This window comes from Sitodiplosis mosellana, unplaced genomic scaffold (genome assembly GCF_009176505.1).
Source record: "Sitodiplosis mosellana isolate CC-2019 unplaced genomic scaffold, AAFC_SMos_1.0 Smas_scaffold_1, whole genome shotgun sequence".
In the NCBI taxonomy this organism is placed as follows: domain Eukaryota; kingdom Metazoa; phylum Arthropoda; class Insecta; order Diptera; family Cecidomyiidae; genus Sitodiplosis; species Sitodiplosis mosellana.
Window position 1 is genome coordinate 15773436 of NW_022595244.1, and position 23319 is coordinate 15796754.

The window sequence follows — 23319 nt, forward strand, 5'->3', positions numbered from 1 at the left end:
AGCATCTGTCAAAGTCAGTAGTCATTCGTTGTGCAGGGTTCATCAAAACTTTAACTTACTTACTTCTTTGACTGTCTACTTTTTTAGTTCCAAAAATTAAAGGAAAAAACATTGACGGTTGATTTTATGAGTGTTTATTTATTCTGGTAAAATAAATAGAGAACATGAATATAATAAATAAATAAATAAAATGAAATATTTAAAAACTAAACTGCCCTTTATTGTTATAATTTTATTTATTCACAAAAATATAATTGGATGAATTGAATTCCATAAAAAAGTCTTCATTCTTATTTAAATAAACGAAACCATATATGTTTGTTTCTTTAAATTTCCAATGTCGTGCCAATTTATCCATACAATATTTTCATCGCGACAATCTTTCTCCCTTTAAAAAAAAAGCAAATGATTAACATATAATCCTTTTTATATATCATGTCATACATTCAATAACATCAATAAATATTTAAAAATTAAAGTATTCTAAAATTTAAACAATAGCACTAACATTTTGTATGTTTCATTTAAAAGTATGCTGGATACTGGGCTGGATATGATCAACAAAATGTGTAATAAATGTTCGATAATAATGGAAAATATGCGAAGAAAATCGAAAGCAAAGTAGAATAACTTTGAATTTTCTCCATACGTTTGGAACATTTCACAATGAAAAACGAGATTCCGCGAATGAAATTTTCAGAATCAATCAAATATTATATATAAACATGGAAGATGATGTAAATGATCTAAGCAATACTTGTTGTGGTTAGAATATTTCGATGGGTCTATTCTCTATACTAAATTATGCTTAATATAAACAGTATACCAATTTTTTGTTTCTTAAAAAAATAAATGGTTATGAAATATGAATAGTTGATGCGCTTGTGTACCACCTATCCAATTCACATCTCAACGGGTGGTTGAACTGGAGCATTTTCTTCATATATCATACTCAGTTTACTGTAATGAGTATTTTTCTTCTTTTTCGACATATTTTCTTCGTCTTCGCTACTATTGCTTGGTGTATTGCCAAGCGATATATGGGCCGATTTACCTTGATTCTCGGAATCTAACTCAAAATAGAGTTGATTCAGCTGCTCGTTCACCATGCCAGGCTATATATTCGAAAAGAAGATATTTTATCAATTCAAATGAAGTTTTTTATTAAAACTCTTGAGAGTTACAAATATTTGAGTCTTTATATTACTTAACTTGTGTATCAATTGATAAGATAATGGGTTTAATCAAAAGTCTTTAATTGTTGAAAATAAAATCATTCAATTGTTATACCTGATTAATTTCTCTCAAAACTCGTAAATCGGCTTGGAGTGCGTCTTCAAGCTCTCTGGTCTTCAGTTGATATCGCAGTACGAGTTCTGGTGTTGAATCCACGTTTTTCATCCAATATGGAATTTTACCACGTTTCTTCACTCCTTGAGCCGAAGCATTTGACTCGTTGTCGCCCATCGTGTCATCCTGTTTGAAAGGTTTTGCAATAATAAGTCATTAAAGGACTGCATCTATTAAATTACCCTTGATGTTGTTTTGTCCGATTCCCATGACTCATCGGTACGCAGTTGTGAATCGAAAAAACTCGAACTAAAACTCGAATTGGAAGCATCTATTTCGTCACTGTCCTCCTTCATCTGAAAATTGCAAGTAAACATTTTTGAATTGGAAATATGCGTACATTCAAGAACAAAATTGAAAATGAAATATTCACTGTATTTACCTTTGCCCATGGTTTCACCTTCAATTTCGCAACAGTCACGTTAGCAGTGGTCGATAAATTAACTGGTTCTGCGTTGTCAATATTGCCATATAAAACCTATTTTCCATCAATAAAATTATGAAATAATAAGACATGCGCAGATCGAATGAAGCGAAAACAATTGAAATGACCGATGCTCATACAATTGACACAAATGTTCAATTTAAAACAAGCTATATAAATACTTGCCATGTTTGACAGTTGATCGGATGCCATTTTCCGAATGGCTTGCTGTGATGTTGATGGCATTTCTAGCGAAACATTTGTTGCTCCGCTAGCCTGTGCGGTAGTGACCGTTTTCTACAAGAATATAAATAAAGCTCGACCGAATGATTTTGATTAGATCAAACACACGCATCGAATAAAAAAATATTTTGATTAAAAAATATCTACAAACGGAATACTTATTCAATGGAGAATGAAACCCCCTTATACAATAGAATGGCGAAAATACGTACTTGTTGGATCATTGGCAACGGTTGATACGTCAACGGTTGATATGGATAAATCATATTCTGACTGAGAAACTGTTGAGGTTGACTCATCAAACTTTTGATGTATTGAAGAGTGTACGGATTGGAAGGATTTCCGGTAGCTCCCCCGTTCGGTGGAGTATTTATAACTTTTGGCGAGTGGTCACTCAGTTTCTAACGATGAAAAAAAAGAAAAACATTTAATAAAACCTTTTGATTTGAAGACAACGGTAACCACCACCACTTGTCTTTCATTTACCTGATCTATTTTCAAAATGCCATTCGGGTTTACGGGCGATACGTAGTATTGCGGTGTCGATAGTATCGGCGTAGACAGATGCTTCGAAAGTAGAAACTGATTAATGCTATTCGGAATCGTGTTGGTCGGAATGTTATCCTGAGTCGTTGTGGCGTTCACCGAAAACGGCGGCCACAAATGGACTGCTTGCACTTTGCTGTTCTGCCCCATTGCATGATTTGTGCTGGGCCGACCTTCATTATTGGTTTTCTTTGTTTCAGTTTGTGCAGTTGATTTATTGATTTGTGCACTATCTGCCACATTCGACGCGTATCGGTGTTCATTCTGATTGTGTGAATTTGTATCCTTACCCAATTCATTCCCTCCCAACTCGTTTGGCCTACTACGTTTCATCGGTTGATTTCGTGACGTTTGATTATGTCCTTTGTCGGGCGCCTTTTTCTTGTCGCTGATACGGGTGCGATACTTTTTGTGATTTTTCACCATTTGCAGTTCCATATCGTCTGTATGGCGTGAGACAAGTGCCTCGGTCAGCACTAAATTCTTTTTATTTGGGTTTCCATTGTTGCTTGTGTTGCTCGTATTTGTGCTCTCAAACTGGGGACTGTCGCTGCTTGAATTGAATGATCCACCACTCTCTTCGCCACACTGCTGAATTGGACTGAGCATTCGATCCTTATCATTCGTTGGCACATGATCAATCTGATACGATAACGATTTAAACTCATTCGGTACGAATGTCGGCTGAACGCTGTTAAAAAAACGATTCAAATTTTCAAAGTAGTTGAGTTGATTGTAGGTCGGTGGTGTTTCTGATGAACTCTTACTGTCATCATGATTACTGTGATGATGTGGCGATATTTCGCCAAGCATTACCGATCCATGCTCAGACGCAGCCGGTTCACATTCCGACAACCAATCTAATTTCAATTCCTGTCGTTTGACTCCAGCCAACAGACTCTCCATGAATGAAGCTAACGCTTGACAACGCTTCGACACCTGCTGCTTTACACTATCGCTGGGATATGGTACCGGCTCTGACAGCGATTTTAGTAGTTCATTTTTTAGTATGGCTGCTTTTTCCAAAATAACATTCGGAAAATTGCAAGCGAACTTCCCTGTCTTCGCAAAAATATCGCATTGATTGGGCCCTATCGAAATAAAGAAGATTATAATGATTCGGTTTTGTTGTATTGCCTCCAGAATTAAAATGATGCTTTTGCGTAGGTTCATTGATTACATAAGAAATTTCTCATAACTATTGCTTGTAGCATTGGACTTACTGGACAATGATTGTAATTACCTTTTAGAATGCAATGATCTCCATTTACAAACTCAAGTTTTCGTGACCATGGATTAAAAACCCTCGTCCACTTTGTTTCCAACGTGATGTAGCAGCCATTTTTGATGAGAAATCGATATGGTGGCGTTGATACGCGACCATCGGCCACTTGTGTATTTTTCATAAGTAATTCGGAGGCCGTTTTCAATATTATCATATCGTCTGGATGAAATAAATCCAATATTGATTTGCCAATAATATCTTGAGGCATGTAACCAATCGCTGATACAGATGTACCATCAATGTGAACTAAAATTCCGGCGGCTGTATGTCGCGTCGTGAATTTTGCATTCTGTTTTTTCATGGCTTCGTCAGGAACTACAAGATGTTTCCACAATTAAATGATTTACATAATTTATTGTCAAAATAGTGAAGATTTTTCTCCAAGTAATCAAATGGCAATGGTACAAACCTTTATAGATGCTAGATAGTGCAATGGCACAAATAATACGCAGGGCACTGTCACCATTTGGTGGGGAGGCGGAATATCCCGGCATTTGAGGCGCTTTTCGAAAAATCAGCTTGAACGGTTTGTAAGAGATGGGCTTGTTCTTTACAGCAAATCCACAGGCATCGAAGCTGCGATAGCATCTCAATAGCACATATAGTGGTGTTTTCTCGAAGTTACTTTGCCGTAAATAGTCCTCTTTCAATGAAATGTGATCGATATAGCCGGATGTTATTTGACTCGCGAATGTTGGTCTAAAATTGGTAATTTTTTTTTTCATTGGTCAACATTGGCGATTCGGGTTTATTCGCTTTTTTCAGAATTTTCTTCATCAAACTAATATTTTTTTATTCAAACCTACCGATCTTTTGGATGAACAAAATCGATGAATGCCCGTCCAAGCCACATATCCTGTGAATGACCATTTTTTTTTATTAGAAATGGGTTTTATGGATATATTGAGCAGAAACAAAATATACTTTCGATTATGCTTACCTTTGGGAAGCCGAGACTGTCGGTGAGATTTGCTGTTGTGGACAGTATGACGCCATCGTGCATTGAAATTGCACAGCAAAAACTTTCTTGCTGCAATTGAACAAAAATGGTTTATGTAAGTTGTGGGAAGCCATTGAAAATCATTATTATCGTTCAGATTATTTTTTTCGCTTGCTCTCTTGGTTCAATTTTCGAATGCTTCCCCCCCATTGGGGAGGGGGGTGTGAAGTGAAAATATAATATGTATAATATACATATACATTGTATATTATATAAAGGCCACATTTTTCTGCATTCAACTTAGGTCTTAGGATATGGCAGTGATCTAAAACGCTTGTTTTCCAACTTATATAAGAGTTTTGTTGGATAATTGGATTAGTCAAACGAGACTTTGTGTTCTCCAGGCCGTGTTTTTTTTTTCTTTCAAAAGGATAATTAAAAAAAAATGTTGATAAAATTCATATGTTCTGATATTAGGCTGAACGCCTCCTACATTGTTATTGTGTTTCGGCATTCGGTAAAATTCACACAAATCACATAATCACGTGGCCTTCAATGCAAAGCCACAAATATTATTGCCGTTCAACGTGCGCAGAAGAAATCAACGGATTTTGTTTCCAACATTTATTGGATTGGATCACATTTGGATCCAATTTAAATGTGCTTAAATGACAACCAACCGACAATGCAACTTACATTCAGATTAGTACGATGTTCGGCAGTTTGTTGCTCGACTTTTGAATGCGACAAAATGTTGTCCACTTCCAAATCATCGGACCCAGGCTTATCAGTTGCCGAACTTTCATCCAAATGTGAATCTGTTTTATCTTTCATCGACTCAGTTGAACTCAACGGAATGGCATTATGTTCATGAATCGGCTTAGTATCACTTGGAATATCCTGTGAATGACCATTTTTATTAGAAATGGGTTTCATCCATATATTGAGCGGAAACAAAATATAATTTCGATTATGCTTACCTTTTGTAAAGTTTCACTTTCTATTACCATACCAAAATCGGAATAAAATGCAAAATACAGAAATAAATTAATTGAAATTGTTACACAAGCCCGTTTGTTCAACACAAACGACAAATCAAATTATGAGCATTTACCCGCTGCTTGTTTATCCGGAATACTCTCAACGATTCGATTGATTTTTATTTCAGCATTGGTTGACACGTCTTCCAGAGTGATTGTGTCCGTTGCCAAAGTTGTTTGTTCCTCTTGTGTTGGTGTGATCGATTTGTTGTTTATCGGTTTGATTTCTTGTGATTTTGTCTCTTGAACAAGCGTTGTTGCCGTTGCGTCGTTGGATCGATTTTGTGATTGCTTCGTTTTGGATTTCTTCATTCGCCCTTTATTTTTGCTCCGTTTTAAATCTTTGGTAGTTGTCAGCTCGGCACTGTTGCCACTACTCGCACTAAACGAAATGCAATGAATACGTTTGAAAGTATTAGAGTGTGGAAATTTTGGTAATTTGATGTCATATTTGGAAAGTCGAGTAATCAAGGGCATACCAAATACGAATGAATACTTGGGGCATACGGAGTACGAATCGTCTATAAATTACGTCGTAAATAATGATCAAATCGAAACATTGGTAACACGCGACAGTGGTAACACGTGCCATTTCAATTGCGTTTTCTCCCCAAATTTATGAGAAGACATTCGTCGTAATATTCTTCTTGTCATGAGACTACATCGTGATGGTGGTTTCATTTCCAATGGATTTGTATTCTATTTTGTGTTCGAAGCTATATTTGTTCAATTTAGTTTCAATCGTACCAATTAAAAGCTTACGCAAACACCATGGGATATGCTTTTAATTGTAAGAGTATAGAAAACTGACAAGTACTGAAACTATGAATACCTAGTTTAAATTTAAACCGACCTTTACAACGAACATTTCCAAGGAATTTGCAATTGTTTGCAATTGCAATTAAATATAGAACGGCAGATATGTGGGTTTTTCATCATACATGATCAATCGAATGTGGTTGGTTTTAGAATTTACATGTAGCTTTTACTTTCTCGAACGAATTTCAGGTTTAATTTTGGACACATTGAATAAAAATACAAAATTAAGCAAATCAAGTGCAGACGTTTAATAGCGATTGTTTGACAATTTGATATTTGATTAATATGCGGCCATACATGAATGCATTGTCATAGTCGAATATCGGATTTATTGGCGTCCGAAATGCATTGCAAATCGATTTTTATATAAGAAATAGAAATTCACTGGATGGTTTGATTTATATAACCAATCTTGTGTTACACGAAACTACCCTAACAACGGAAATAATAGCAATAGCAAAGTGGTCTTCTCATGTTAATTCTCTCTCTCAGTCTCTCTTCGTCTTGCTCAGTTCTTATTCATTTGTAAGCGTAACGAATAAATAGCACACACACACACACACACACACACACAATGCTTGAGATAGAATCCCGAGCACGGTGTCGATACCAACGGTATTCATATCACACAAATCGTAGGGTGCTCTTTTCTTAAAATAGACATAGGTTATTTGCGCTGAACACCGTTTTTCTTAAATACGTTTCATAATCAAGTTGAATTGATGGAACAAACGAAGTGGATACACGCGTGCGGTGTGCTTACATAAAAATATGAAAACAGATTTTCCAGCGAATCGGTTTTCAGTTTTCTGTTTTTGTTTGGCATGTTGTCTACCATTAATGGTAGAACATTTCCTTTGGTTTTATTGTTGGCAATGCTTTGAATAGAACTGGAAAATTGTTTCTAATTTGAATTGTTGTTTTTCTCTTCATTTTTTTGCTTGTCATCGCTTTGCAAATATTTTCCACACGTTGATTGAGTTGCAATGCATTTTTTCATTCTAAAAATAAATCATCACCTTTGTTCCATGCCACCGTAATCACATTGTTGAACACTCGTTGTTTACAATTATTTTCGAAGCGTGTGTCTATTATTAAATGTCAACTGTTTGTATATTTCTGGAATTGTTTCATTTGGAACAAGTTACAATTCATCGTGGTCGTTGTCGTCTGTAGCCAGACACCGGTTTCATCTTTCAAGCCAGTGTAATTTGATAGTAATGTTTAAGGCTAACAAAAATATTTATTTTGAAACGTCATTTTCGGCGTTTTTCATAGTTTTCACTTAAGTGGTAAGAGATAGAGACGTAGTGTCTTCAGCAATGTTGTAGAGTTTGACAAGCTCTATAATTGTCTCGAAGACACATATTCCTTATCTCTTATCAATTCCAGAAAAACCACGAAAAACCGTGAAATTTTAAGTTTTCGCGGTTTTCGTCGAATTGATAAGAAATAAGGAATATGTGTCTTGGAGACAATTATAAAACTTGTCAAACTCTACAACATTGCTGAAGACACCACGTCTTTATCTCTTACCATTTAAGTGAAAACTATGAAAAACGCCGAAAATGACGTTTTTAAATAAATATTTTTGTTAGCCTTAGTAATGATTCATCGTACAATTTTTTGCCATTGTCTAACTCGACTTATTTGATTTAAATAACCAAATCTATTTAATTAATTACCTATTCTCTGCTTGAGCCTGCAACATAGCTGTCGTTTGTTTGCCACCATATCCGCTGCTGCCACTGGAATTACTGCCTCGCATACGACATTGGGAGCTTTCACTTTAAATTAGCGAATAAAAATGGAAAATTTTGAAATGGTCAAAAGATTGGGTCTAGAATAAAACTCCTCTACCTGCTTAATGATCGACTGTTACTTTGGGAATATGCCGAGTCAACGGCATTTGATATTGAAGCCGTGGTCGCATTGTCTTCCATCGTTCTACTGGAAAATTTGGAAAATAAACGAATAACTATCTCATGTGAACTTCGAAAATTTATCGTGAACTTCACAAAATTATGAGGAAAAAGTTCATACTTAGTATCCTTTTGAGCGGTTGGTAATGATGATTGTTTGCCTCCGTAGCCACTGCTACCCGATGAATTACTGCCACTTGTACGAAAGTTCAAGTTTTCACTATATAAAAACAATCACTTTTTAATTAACAATTCAATTGTAACGATTTTAGTTATAAATGAAATGGCAATTCTTATTAGAAAATCTGAGGTTCTCGTGATGAAAATACAATGACTTCTAGAAATAAATTTCTTCTGAAATTGAACTAAATTAGAAAGGGTTCATACCTATTCGATCGTTGAGTGCTGCCTTGTGGACGTGCCGTGTCAACGGCATTGGTAGTCGATGTTGGCGCAGTGCTTTCTTCCATTGTTCTATTGGAAGAATTTCACAGAAATGTGCTATATATAACAATTCACATTATAGAATATTCACACTTAAATTATTCAAAAGAATACAAAAACTGCGCAAAAATGGTTTGAAAATTGGGGGCCTTATGGGAGGAAAACGTTTCTTATTCATTCTGTCATATAACAGATTTACAACGGTGGTGCACATTTTCTGCTCACATTGTCATTTTATAATCGACAGAAGAAAAAAACGAGTAAAATATGTCACACACATTTTTTGCCTCGTGATTTTGCATGTGATATCCTCGCACATTGAAACCGTTTTTTCTTCGTTACATTAAATTGCCATGCCAGAGTATTTTGAGAACTTGCAAAATGACGGTCAGAGCGTTTGGTATACAATTTCATTTGTAATACTTAATAATGATTTTTCTTCCACGTCAGTTCATTGTACTTTTCCATGTCATGGAATCGAATTTCTAGTGTGTTTTGAACCTCAATACACACAGCGTAATTGGTTTGGTTTTTCTTCGAAGTTGTCATTCTTATATCACGAGGTTTGACTAAAGTGTGGGGAGCCGTTGTTTTGTAGCCTACAACAACGTGCATTGGCTTATCCCTTTCCGCTCGTTTTCACAACTTCGCAACAGCTTAACAACAACTTGAAATATATTATGGGTGCATGCACATTGCACACACACAATAAAGACAAAATATGTGTCCATCGTATTTGTAACGTCGTTTTTTCCGCTGTTGTTGTTGTTGTTGTTGTTGCCCCATCCGTTGTCTTCATGTGTACAATATATTGATTTGGGATTCCATACAATTCGACCAGACTAGCAAACACAACAGCTAGACGAATTACTACAAAAAGAATGGCAATAAGTATTACACACTCGTAATAATGTGCACGTGGAGAGATTATAGTGAAATAATTATGCGATTATTTACATTAAAGAGCTTATAATTTCCCATGAACATTTTTCATTTGATCACGATGTTGAAATGTGGTCAACTGGATATTTTACAAAAAAAAAACAATTACTTGGGCCATCAATAATATTCTCTGTGCTTAAAACAAGATCTTAACTTCTAATTGGTTAGAATTTGTCACTAAAATGATTTTCTCACCTTGAAATTAATTTAGACGAAGAGCACTGAATATAGTTTTTATTCTGGTTCAAATTTAGTTCGGCCGCTTTTGTTCGGCTATAAAACTTACTGAATGGCTTAAGCTTGTATAACACTTGAAATAACACTTGGGCGAAAATCAATTAGATGGAACTCGTTGATCCGTCAAGGCGTCAAAAAATGATGATAAATCAATATAAATGCAACGTTCTTATTAAATCGAAATAATCGACACGTGTTTGGTTCATTGGTATTTAAAATCGACACAATGCCATACAATACATTTTAATCCGTGGCCAATTTCGTTATTTATTGGGTAATTTCCACTAATAGCATTGCTTGCTCGTTGATTTTGGGCAAACTTTTTTTGCTGTAAATTTTTAACATGAAATTATTCGCGTTATTCACAATAATATAGTTCAATTAATTTAGGGAAAAAATTAACCAACGAAAATTGGATTCATTGAAAAGCCGCCGAAATTCACTAAAATTCACAATTCAAATACGGTCTTTTGCTTGCGTCGATATTAATTTTATTTTTTCATGTAAAGCTCGATTTATTCATAATTAAATGCAAATTGCATTGGATATAACGCACTTTGACCACCTCGTCGAAAAAAAAAAACACAAAAATTTCGCGAAAATGAGTCCATGTATCAATTAAGAAGACTTTGAAATCGACGGTTGTCCAAAATTCCAATATTTTTCAACTGTTTTCTTTGATTTTATTCACAAAAAAAGAACTCAATGCAATTCAAGCAAATTTCGCTTTCGCTCTTCACAATATGTATAATTTAAGAATTTTGAAATCTTTAATCATTTGTTCCACTTTGTTTCCAGTTTAAATCTCAAGTAAGAACTGAATAAGTCGTTTTTTTCTAACTCAATATACAATAACGTATACTTGGAACGTCCGTTCGGCATAGCTGTTGGAGTATAACTGATTCAACGTGAAATACAATATCATTGCTATCGAATTGCCCGCTAAGCCGCGAAGGAACGCCATGCATTTGACAATCAACGTGGATAATGTGAGCAAAAAGCGGCGCCGTGTTGCGAACACCACCGAACCACCGACCGAATCCAGCACGACCGTTTTTTCTGCGTTTCGATTGCAGACTTAATCGATTGATTTTTTTGGTGGATGTTATTTTGAAGTATGCAACAAGTAGTTCATTTTAAGTTATTTAAAACCAATCTGGTTCTTTCCACTAAGAATTTCTTTTAAGAGAGAAAACAAAAACGACAGAAGTTTAATTGAAAACTTTCACACACACACACACGAATGTAAACAGAAGAGAGGTATAGAAAAGTTATGTTGAAATTGAAACCCTGGAAAGGTTGCTATAACATATCAGCAGTAGAACACGTACTATACAACGTGACCGGCTGTACAACACGAGCGAAGAAAAAAATATGCTTACTTCGTCTTGATTTTGTACTCTCTCTTTCTCTGTCTGTCAGATGAGCACATAACCGCTTACAATTTGTTTTTTCCCACATTGAATCAACTGCGAGAATTAAACGCATATATGCATGCACACAACATCATTTTAATATTTAATCGGTACACGTGATGTGAGTATAATTCACTCCATTGATCCGACGCTATTGATGTTATGACACTCTTTCTTATTCGGAAGCAATGGCTTGCATTTTGGATGATAATAAGCGTACGTGTACTGTGCAATTTGTATCGAATGTAAAGCGAAATATGCAGCCATTTTGCCACTCATTTTGCCATGCAAATTTGGGGTTTCATTCATTTCCGCTGCAACGATGCATAGGCAATCAGTTCTTGATGCAAATCACCGTATCTTGATTCCGATATCGATATCGCAAACGATGCATTGTACATGAAACCATTCACGTAGCTTGATTCAGCTTTATGCAAAACTTAAGATGCATTTTATGAACATTGAGAATGTATCGCTTCGCCAAAAAAAAAAAAAAAAAAAAATTAGAAGAAAATGTTTTGAATTACATGAGATTTAGGTAGACACAAATACAAAACAAAATCGAAAACACATTCAAACCGAGTTTTTGCAATAAGAAAGACTGGATTTTCCATTTCAGGCTACACTTACCATGACCTTGATATGACTTTATCTAGATAAGATGAGCCCAATTGAGTACGAAATTTTCTCTCTAAAATTTTAGATGAAATAAAATACAAAAATATGTATCATTTGTCATTTATTGAATCAATCAATGTTTGGCTTTGCTAAAATCAATTTTACATAAATTTAAAAAGTACATTATGTTCTTTCACTTTTCGTGTCAATGCTCAGCTGCCTCATGTTTATGCAGGCCGCCGACGCTCGTCTAATGTTAAGATTGAGTGTAATATATGATTCGTGTGTGTGTGTGTATTTGTTTATTTTGCTTCATCCATTCATATTCGGAATATCTCAAATTTGTCCTAAATTTTTGCTTTCCACTTCTAATAAATTCTATAAATACGTAGTTATCCATTGTTTGCTTTGTTATTTTCCTTTCTATCTGCTTTTTTTCTTATCTCTGCCATTACATGCTTAGCAGTGTTTATTTTATTTTAAAGTTTAAGTACTTTGAGTGAATCTTAATTTATAATATTCAATTCATTCATGAATTGTTGTTATTGTATTCTTTCATTTTTAAATGTTTCACAAAAAAATAGAATTAATTACTAGATCTAGTTGTGTGTTTTCCCTTTATATACTTTCTATTCTAAATTGTCTTTTTTTTTGTCTCTTTATGTCAAGTTAGTTTTTTTTTCTTTTATTTTATATCAACAAACAATATAATAGTTTTTTGTTTTCAATATATAGTTTTCGAATTGGGTTTACTTTCGATCTTCACTTCTTCTTATTAATACAATATATTCTGATTCATGTATATATACTTCCCGCCAGTTTTTTTCTCTTTCTGCTGGGTCGCACATGAGGACTTGAACGCTACAAATAACAATAAATTAGCTTTAATTTTTGAGATCCTAGCGACAACAGAAAACCTAAACATTTATCATTAGATAGGATATTAGAATAAAATATACCATTTTTGTTTCTGTGTATGTGTTTTTATACGTTGTGTGTGTGTGTGTGTGTGTGTATATGTGCTTGAGTTCCAAAAATACAATGCAAATACGAAACAAATGAATGTTTTGGTATGTTCTAGCCTCAGAATGATATTGATGTCTCGCTTCGAAGTGTTTTGTGGTGTCATTTCATTTCAAGTCTTCAAATAACGATTAAACTTAATGCTCAATATCTATAGGAATTGGGGGGGGACAACACAAATTGCGATATGAATTTAGCAACGAATTTGACAAAAAGAAAAATTTGACATTTTTTCACGTCAATTTTCTCGCGAATTTCATTATGTGCCAATAAATTTGATAAAATATTTTTTTTTCTCTCCATTAAACGTAACAATAATATTTTTAAATGTTTGTTTCTCAAAAAATTCGGTTTAAATTGAATTGTGAATAGGGCTTAAAGTAAGGAGATTTCAAAGAGTTGTGATGTTCGAAATTTGAATCGCCAAATTCGATAATAATTTACATCTGACTTTGTCTATTGCGCAAAGCATAGAGTAAATTAAGTTTGGCTTACTAAGCCAATAAATCTCCAGTGAATGAATAGTTGGAGGGAAGCGATGTATGTGCAAAACTCACAAGAAGCTTCCGAAGCAAGGGATATCATTTTGAGAGAGATTGATTTTTCTAAAGGAAATTACATTTCTTTCATATCGCCATTATACATATCGTTTCATCGAAATATAGCCTAATTGGCACGTTTGCTCCCAACTTTGGCATCCACCATTCCATTTATTTTTGTCATACTCAAAAGATGCTGAAGCTATTTTAGTAGTGACCAGAATTTCGTTAAATCGAACAAAATCTATCTTGTTTGCCGGTCATTGATTCGTCTACTCAATACAATACCTTGATATTTCCAATCATTTCTCTTTTTTTTATTGATAAAATAAAACAGTGTTTTAGGTTTTGGCTTTGATTTCCATAAAATGAATAAACGATGACACATTTACAAACTAAAATGTGATACAGATCTTCTCGCGATTATTGAATACTTTACATAGGCTATTGTGTATGTGTTCTTTCTTCTTCAAATACATGCCATGATCAATGATTGAATCGAGCAAATTGATTTCTCGTTCGAATTTGAGTTAAGCTCGTAAAAACAAATCTAGTCTGTTGTTCTATGAAAATTCTGCTTCAAATGCTACTAATCAATTCGTTCGATCTTTAAAAAAAACTATCCTTAAAACTGTTGTCACGGTACATATGCCACAAAAAAAAAATCTCGTCACTACATCATTTCAACTCGTGTGAATTGTGTGCAAATCAAATGAGTTTGCTTCTGTTTATTTTTGTTTTTGGCACTAGCTTTTGGAAACTCCATATAAAAGTAAGTAAGACGTTCGATTATTTCTTGCTCTTCTACCGCCTAAAAATGATCAACTTTTCCTAAATCTTGGATCAAACATTCATGGCATAGAAAACAGCCCCCTGTTGGGCTGTGGTCGATGTATTAGAGGTTTGTGTACTGTTTGCAGTTGATGTGACCGGAGTATTGGCGGCCATACTACTTGGTACAGCTGGTATCAATGAGCAATCGGACTGTGAGACGCTTGCTGCTTGTCCTTCGGGTGCACCGCGTTCCGTGTACTTAACGGCAGCTGGCACTTGATTCTCCTGAATATATCCGTAGGTTGGTCGAGTGGCTGCGTTCAATTGAGTTTGTTGCCGTGTCGTAGTCGCATATTGAGCATAGCCTGGCTGATTTGCATTTCCAGTCACAACGTGCAATTGCATTCCAGGCAATGGATACCCGATCGGTACACGGATCGTTTGTTGCGTCACCTTTAAATAGAAATAGCGAAAGAGAGAGAGAGAGAGAGAGAGAGAGAGAGAGAAAACGTATTAAAATCTCAACTGTCATTTAACACGTCGCCAATTTTGGATGAACTAATTTTCACCTGTTGATATTCTAAAATGTTTTGGTGTTGGGCAAATTGTTGTGCGGCAATTTGATCTGCTGTAGCAAAATGTGCGTATGTGTCTGTGTTATACGGAATTAATACCATTGTCTGATGATAGTTTCGCAGTGGTGGTGGCGATTCGGGTCGTCGTGTTGGACTTCGAGCTGCGATTGTTTGCCCGTAGTGTTGTTCCATTGCGACTCCCTGGCAATTTTGATAGATGGTCGATTCCTCTTGATGAAAACTGTGACGAGCTGCAATCGGTAAGTGTTGGAAGTAAGTAGCCGGAGTATTAGCTGGCAAACTATTTCGTTGTGCTTGCTCCTGATAATACGCGTTCCATGTTGAAATATTCTGCTGATGCACGATGCTAGCGATTTGTTGTTGTGTTTGAGCCTGTTGTTGCTGCTGCTGCTGTTGTTGTTGCTGCTGCTGCTGCTGGTGCTGTTGTACTTGACTAATCAATTTCGATTGAAGCGATTGAGTACTTGCTTTTGGCAATGTATTTGACTGACCACTCTTACGGGGAAGTAACTGTGGACGAAAAATATTATTTATATTTATTGAAAATTGAAAATTTTTCGGCGTTTGTCCCTTAAAACCACATGGAAATTGTCTTACCGGCGGTGGTTTTGTAACGGAAGCACTAGATAGTTGTGTTTGCATCTCTTCGAGCATCTCTTCGTTCGATCGAGGCTTAATGCCACGAACCGATGGCCGATGATTGAAACCGTAATCATTTTGTTCGTCATCATCATCAGAACCAGCGTTCGATGTGGGCACCGAAGCTGTAACCGATGCTTCTTGATTGTAACGCTTCTTGATGCGTTCAGTTCGTGTAGCGTCCTGCTGTGCGAATGCAGCAAGCTCATCGTGTTGCTCTTGGCCAGGTGTGCCGGCAATAACATCTGGTGCCACTTTTTTGGCATCATCATTTTGCAAAATTGCATCGATATCACCTATGCTATACTCCGAACAACGTGAGCTACCAGTTGAATTGCGGTCACCCGTAGCTAATGAATAGAATGACATATCGTCTCTTTGGCCAGCCACACATGCGGTCAATGGAGCCAGTGTGCTCAAAAACTGTCTACGTGCATCGCTTGGCCGAACCGCTTGCAATTGATTATTTGCATTTGGCAAATGTGAGCCCATTCCAAGATCTGGAGCCGATGGACATCGACAATCCTGTTGCAATTGCTGCGAGAAAAATATGCAAATTTGATAAATTTCGAACGTGGATGCTTTAAAATATTCACATATATTCCAAAATCACCGTGCACAACTCACCTGTGGAATGATAACAATTGGATTCTCATCAGCTTCTGGGATGCGTTCGTGGCGTTTGTCTTTGTGGAAGATGTCAGTGATTCGTTTATAGGCCGAAATTGAGCTACCTGATGAACTAGATGCCGTTGAAATTGGTGAGAAACTTTTGTCAGGCACATATTTTGTAACTTGTGGCTGTGGATTCTCTTCGCCCGTTGGACTGCTTCGTCGTTCGAGCTGTTTGCCATTTTCAGACCCATTTTCATTTTGCGGTTCGTCCACATCGCAAGTCAACATACGAATGCGCTCTTCAAGCGTTGTGTTTGGCTTTATTGCCTTTTTCCTAATACAAAGATAAAAACCGTTTTAATATCAAAACTATCATATTTAGGGTAGAACAATAAATCGGACTTACTTTGGTTCATACTTGATGAGCGATCGTCGAAGTGCATTTCGCTCGATTGTGCGTCGAATTGTGTCCGTTTCGGAATCACTGTGTACAATGGTCGATTTCAACTGACTACGTTTTGACTCGTCAAATGCCCGCAAGGCTTCGTGAGTTAATGTTTGTGTTGGCTGTGCATTTGTATTTAAAACAGCCGATGGGAATAATTGACGCACCGCCGAATTCGGTCTCAATGAGTTATGGAACAGTGTTGACTGTTTCATCATTGAGTCAGAATCAACATCCGTTTCCGTTGTGGTTACACTACCATTTTGTTCGCTACTTCCAAGTCCAGACTCACCATCGCAAACATCCTGATCTGGTTCGCTTGAATTTTCACTACCTTTTGCATTGCCGCCATCAATGAAACGCACGGAACGTCTTGATATTTCATCGTCTGATGTGGCGCTCGATGTGGTTTCGTCACTCTGAAATTATTCATTCCAATTAAATTAATGGATATTCAAAGTGATTGAAGTGCAAGTTCCTTACCTGTGCCGTATCATTCTTCCATAATTTACCACCCTTGAGAATGCCCGTGATTTGTGCGGAGATGCTAGTTGGTTTCAAGCTAATATCTGAATTTAGATATGTACTACGAGGTTCGTTTGTTCCAGCCGTTGATTTCTGTACATCGTCTGTTTTGGTGTCCGTAGCTGTAGCTGCTGTCGGTGCAATAATAATAGAATTGGTTGTGTTAGTCTCTTCGGTCAGAACACGTCGTTCGGTAACTGTTGTCATTGTGATTGTCTCAACCACATAACGTTGGCTCATTGCTTTTTTTTGACGAACGACTCTTTTCTGTATGTATATTTTATTTTTATTTTTTCATTTCGGTTCCCCCAGCAACAATGACAAATTACAATATAAAAAGAAATAATATTTGTTTACGAGCAAATTTCAATTTATAAGCATCGCAAATGAACGAAACAATTTAGCAACAATGAAAACCAAATATACGCAACAATTTTCAACCAGAAAAACAAAATACGGTTACACAAACGTGAACCAAAAAATAGCAACGGGAAATACAATCAGGCCAAATTGAAAAACATAAAATTATGTTCAACGAAATTTCCCATTTTCATGAGGCAAGTTTCCATTTTACAAAAACAAAGACAAAAAAAAAACATTTAAATATTTTTCACATTGTGATGTTCGAAATGGGGAAAAAGCATTTGTTCAAAATACAAATCGGTTATACATTTTGGTTGCGTGTGTATGTACGATTTTTTTTTGGTTCATGGATGGTGATTTATTTTGTGTATGGTATGTATGGATTTATTTATTTGGATGAGATTTGGTGTTGTAACGTTGTTACAGACAAAATTTATACCCATCATTTTTGTTGTGGTGGTGGATAATTCGCAGCCCGAACAAAATTTCGGCGGTCACAAAAAGAGAAAAGAGTAAAAAAGAAGAAGAAGACAGAAAAAATACATTTGTTGAAACAAAGGCCACACACATTTCGAAAAACTAAATTTTCATCTATTTACATTTGCCAGTGGAAACAAAACAACAACAATGAAAATCAAACAAAAAATGTGGTCGAGTGAAAATTGGAAAACGTTTAATACTGCAATTGTTATGAGTTTTAAAGTGTTCCCACTTTCGTGAACGGGCTATAGAATGGATCCACGTAACAAATCAATAACATGCAAAAACAAATTACACTTGATTACACTTTATCAATATTTGCCTAGTATACGTATTACGGCTCAGAAGACTTGTATTAATGCGTTCTGTTCAATTTATGCAAAATACTCATTTATATTTACTGAACTAATTTGGATCTGGTGTGTTTGTGTACGTGTGTGTGTGTGTACGTGTGTGTGTGTGTATATATGTATGTGTGTGGCATGTGTGTATGTTGCTTTTGAACTGTGTTTTCGACTAGTTCTCAACTCCAAATATTGTGGCGGAGCCATTAATATGAAACAGGAACTGCGTATTGATGTATGCATCGAAAATTGAATTTGACGTAAAATTTACAGCATCAACAGCAGTGGAAAATTCCATTCCAAACGAGAGAATACAAAGTTTCTCTCACTCACTGGCTGCCGCCATTCAATATATGCCATAACAATAGTTGCATTGGCATCAATATGCAGTTCTCTGAATGGTTTTGCTAAAATAATAAACTCAACACGAACGAAACCAACAGAAAGACAAAGACAAAAAAAAATCGAAATCAAAACATTTTTTGGAACATGTAGTTGGTTATTCCGCGTGACCTCGGTATCAATTATTTTTGGCACTTATTCGTTGTGGGGTGAACGAGTGAAAAATTATTTAATTTCAATTACAATATTCCCATTGGAAAATTATTCAAACCAAAAAAACGACACAACGATGACGAACGTCAGTGTCAAACACTGAGGTCACGCGAAAAACCGCCACCAACGAAAATACAAAACGCTAGCCAATATACGCAAAACGCAATCAATTTTAATTGATTGCGCTTGAACACAAAAACAATATAAACGCCAATAAAATACTGCACACATAAAGCAACGAACTCATAATAATGTAATTGGACAGTACCGCACAGTAAGGGCTTTGCCCTTAAATTTTACAATTGAAAAACCATATAATCACTGATAAATTTGGCTGTGTTTGTGTTTGAATGTGTGTATCAATGGGTGTATTTCGGTGGTCTAACTTTGATACTTATTATTTTTGCCAATCAGTGGATAAAAGAGGCCAATATTCACTTGTGGATTACTATATACGCTCTAATTAAATTATAATTATATTGGCAAAAATCATCGTTCGTCGGGTCAACCATTTTGTGTGATTGTAACATGTTTTGTTTGCATGTCGAAATGCTCATGACTCAATTTGACACGGGCGGAAAAAAAGAAACCAATATAAAATGTCATAGAGAAAGAGAGAACCGAAAATAGAAGAAGAAAGAACAAAAAAAAGAACGTTCCGTAGGTGTGTATGCGTAATGACGTGCATAAATACCTGCAGATGTGACACTTGATCCGGATGAAACAGAGTCTTGATGCTGTTTGATGAGCAAATATTTTGGTCGTTCCTCACCGGCGATTATTTCTTTTTGCGTGAACCGTCGCTCGGGTGACGTTGCTTGGATCGATAACAGTGCCATGTGTGGTGGTAAAGCTAAAATCAAACAAGAGATAAAGAAAAAAATCAATAACATTTAATCTTTTGAATCAATTTATAGTGGAATATAATCCACAAAAATATTCGAATCAAGCACAGCATCTTCCAGTTCGATAGAATGAGAAAAAAAAATGTGAGCATGTCTTATTGCATTTCTAATAAATTGAATTCTATTTGACACCTTTTTTTATCGTAGCGTTGTGTTGTTGGTTCTTTTTTTTTGCTACTTACGACATCGACATCGATGTCATCTCTGATGATGGCAAATTATATTTATCTCTATCGACATTACGATTAACGGTAATTCACTACATACACATTCGAAGCGACAGTGCCGGGCCGTTTGAATGATACATTTCCATTTGCAAATGATTTTTTCTGTACACGGTATGTGTGTGTGTGTGTGTGTGTTGGCACGGCTAGTTCAAATGGTGAATAATGAATTGCCGCACAAATGACAGGTTCAACTGGCTTACAGTAACCGACCGACAATTGAGACATGAAGATTTTTTTTCACAGCGATAGCGTTCAAATAAATCCAATTTGTTCGCACGCACACACTTGCAAAGACGAAAAAAATGTGCGCCAGTCACGCAAGGTGACAGCCGATGCTGTGTACCTGTGCACAGGCACACTCCAAAATTTATGTATATGAAAATGAGAATTGAATTGCATCGCAATGGAACGCACATTTGTCTTCTTGGTTTTTATTATCTTGCGTTCGCACCATTTATTTTGGCATCACCACCGTCATCGTCATCGTCGTCGTCGTCGACGTCGACGTCAATAATTTAATAATGTGCTTTTTGTTGGTCGTTCGTGTTTTTTTTCTTCATCTTTTCTCTTCATTTGATTGTGCAAAAACATTCATCAATTAATAGACTGTCATTATTATTTAACATGGGTTCATTTTCATTTGAATTATAATTTGACCTTTTATTTCCATTCATAGTATGCGTATAGCATCACAGAAATAACACCGAAAATAAAGAACGAAACATAGTCATCAGTATTTTAATTGCAAACATCCGGTCATTCACATGCGCTCTTAAAGTGTTCTATTGTCAAATGGAAAGAACGAACAACATTTCATTCAACGTGGCCATAAATAGAACGCTCAGCAAAATGCTGTGCAGATAAGAGCCTGACGATGGAGGCAAGTGGTGAGAAAATACTTTTCTCCGACGAGAAAAAAGAAGAGAAAAGAAGTCATATGAAATGCCCATTTTGCCTTTAGAAGAGTCTCTTGAGAATGCTGGACCAAATTAAAAATTCCAACGCCAGCTCATACACAATAGACTGTTCTCTTACCGATTTAATTTTCGCCCAGACCTTTTTTTTCCTCTTTCTCTCCACGCTCTCACTGTTGATTATTAACACAGTTACAAAAAACAAAGTGAACATGTACAAATATCCCCAAGAATTAGAATTGAAACAAAAGAAGTGGTCATTTTGCTACAAATGAATGTCGCTCAATCGAGGGAATTTACAGTGGAATAATCATGGTGAAGCCTTTGGCTTAAGCACACTTGAAACGGTACGAATACACAATTAGGTGTCGAAAAAAAAGAATCGATGCGAACTTCAGCCGCAACAGCAGAAGAAGAAGAAGAAGAAAGAATGGCTTGGCGAAAAAGAAGACGTACGATGACAGGTCGTTGGCAAGGAAACGGGCATTTACTCGTGCAAACGGCTGGAATATATTCAACTGTGGAACCAACTTAATAGCTGCTGTACATGATGCCAACACGCACGCAAAACATACATTATAAAGTCAGATGACAAATCACACTCTTTAGTTAATTTATCATCTTCAAATGGATGACAATCGAAACACAGCACACAACACACACCATCTCGCGTTGCACAGCACGCCAAATTCTGTGTGAGTGTGTGGGGATGTTACATACAATATAGTGCAACTATTATTATTTCAATACAATAAATGTACGTTGTTTGTTTTATGATTTAAATGAACTGGGATGAATATCTTTTGTCACATTGCCTTGTTTTACAATGTATCTCGAGCGATACATTCACATTGTGAAATATTAGTCTTTACACCACACAACATAATATGTAAAGTGAAAACGATTTTATGATACACCACCATTATTCCGAATAGATTTGGATACAACAAAAGCCATCGAGAAACGCCACAAGACAATCCCATTCCCATTCCCATTCTCATCTCATATGCTAATGCATTCCGGAACGAATTGCTTGATTGAAGAAAAAAAAAACCGTCTCAAAAACACTTTGATTGGAATACAAGATGCTTTTGTTAGTTTCTTCTTAGTTTTTTTTTTCTTCTGCTTCACTTCGAAATTTAAACCCAGTTTTGATATTTTGCAAATGAAATTTGTCGAAGTTTAACATGGTGCAGAGGCAGTGAGTCGATTTTCTTTTCATAATGAATGGCCGAGCTCGAGCAGAAAATTCCCATTCAGGCACTACATGATAAGACAAGAAATAATATCCAGATAGTGAAAAGGTTTTCTGTACGAGTAATAGATTCTGTCGAAAATCGATTACTTTGTTGATATTTTCATTGAAGAGAAACCGCATGTAATCGGGAATGGTAGACGTTGCAAAGAAGAAGACGAAAAAAAAACTCCCAACACATCAAAGGCACAACATTTTCGGAACGTTTATTTTCCATTAAGTCGATCGAAAGAAGACGAAGGAAAATTCACCACTTCCGTGCAGTTCTTTATTTCTTTTTAGATGTGGAAATCGGATTACGATGAATAAAGTGTTGAAATTTGTATATGAAACATAAACATGAACATGGAACGAAAGAACGAAGTATTCTCTACGACAACGATTTTTCCCTTAGGTTATGCACGCGCCCTTGCGTCATCAGAATGGGAGCAACCAGAATAAAACCACCAATAGACCAGTTCAATGCAGCGTTTTTGTATATGGGTGTGTGTATGTGTCTCGGTTAGAAAATTGGTTTTGTAATATATCGAACAAATAAACTCGCATATTTTCTGCTTTTTTATCAACTTATTTCACTTGAACCGAACAAAAAACTATAATCTTGTTTATCATAACTACAGTAAAAAAAATTCTTTCACTTCACACTTTTTTCGCAGCGTGCAATTTATGAAAATTCAATTGAAAAACTGGATTGGCACTAATGAAAGAAACAAAAAATTCGCTATGATCAATGGGACCTACAATTTACAATCGAACACATCGTATGGATTAAAGGAAATCCTTAATTTGTAAAATCTCAACTCTGATGGCCCTCAGCACTGGCGATAAAAATGCGATCGATCGCTTCCATGCAAAAATGAAAACTGTCGATGACAAAAACTGTTTCGTTGCGATA

General features: G+C 35.9%; 2 protein-coding genes across 5 annotated transcripts in view; both read right to left on the reverse strand.

Moving 5' to 3' along the window:
• Nucleotides 1–198: 198 nt before the first annotated feature.
• On the reverse strand, nt 199–11313 carry LOC129576861 (period circadian protein). 4 transcript variants are annotated; one of them, XM_055462769.1, is made up of 19 exons: nt 10151–11313; nt 8957–9043; nt 8691–8789; nt 8508–8597; nt 8333–8434; nt 5903–6210; nt 5769–5788; nt 5485–5688; nt 4789–4878; nt 4655–4704; nt 4258–4547; nt 3807–4163; nt 2504–3654; nt 2230–2418; nt 1961–2071; nt 1733–1828; nt 1533–1646; nt 1291–1476; nt 199–1115 (listed from the first exon to the last, which is right to left on the reverse strand). In XM_055462769.1, the coding sequence occupies exons 2-19, from the start codon at nt 9037–9039 to the stop codon at nt 903–905; spliced, it is 3753 nt and encodes a 1250-aa protein (XP_055318744.1). In that variant the 5' UTR covers nt 9040–9043; nt 10151–11313; the 3' UTR covers nt 199–902. The 4 variants fall into 4 exon arrangements, with proteins under 4 accessions (XP_055318744.1, XP_055318755.1, XP_055318734.1 ...); XM_055462780.1 differs by having other exon boundaries at nt 8508–8594; nt 10151–11092; XM_055462759.1 differs by having other exon boundaries at nt 8957–10034; nt 10151–11092.
• A 2813-nt stretch (nt 11314–14126) lies between these two features.
• Nucleotides 14127–23319, reverse strand: part of LOC129580447 (uncharacterized) — a 29215-nt gene continuing 20022 nt past the window's right edge. The window contains exons 6-12 of the mRNA XM_055470886.1: nt 19818–19976; nt 17340–17512; nt 16818–17275; nt 16424–16745; nt 15755–16333; nt 15131–15667; nt 14127–15014 (exon numbers count right to left, since the gene is read on the reverse strand). Coding sequence (XP_055326861.1) covers nt 14631–15014; nt 15131–15667; nt 15755–16333; nt 16424–16745; nt 16818–17275; nt 17340–17512; nt 19818–19976 — 2612 coding nt within the window. The 3' untranslated portion in view covers nt 14127–14630. The remainder of the gene's footprint in view (nt 15015–15130; nt 15668–15754; nt 16334–16423; nt 16746–16817; nt 17276–17339; nt 17513–19817; nt 19977–23319) is intronic.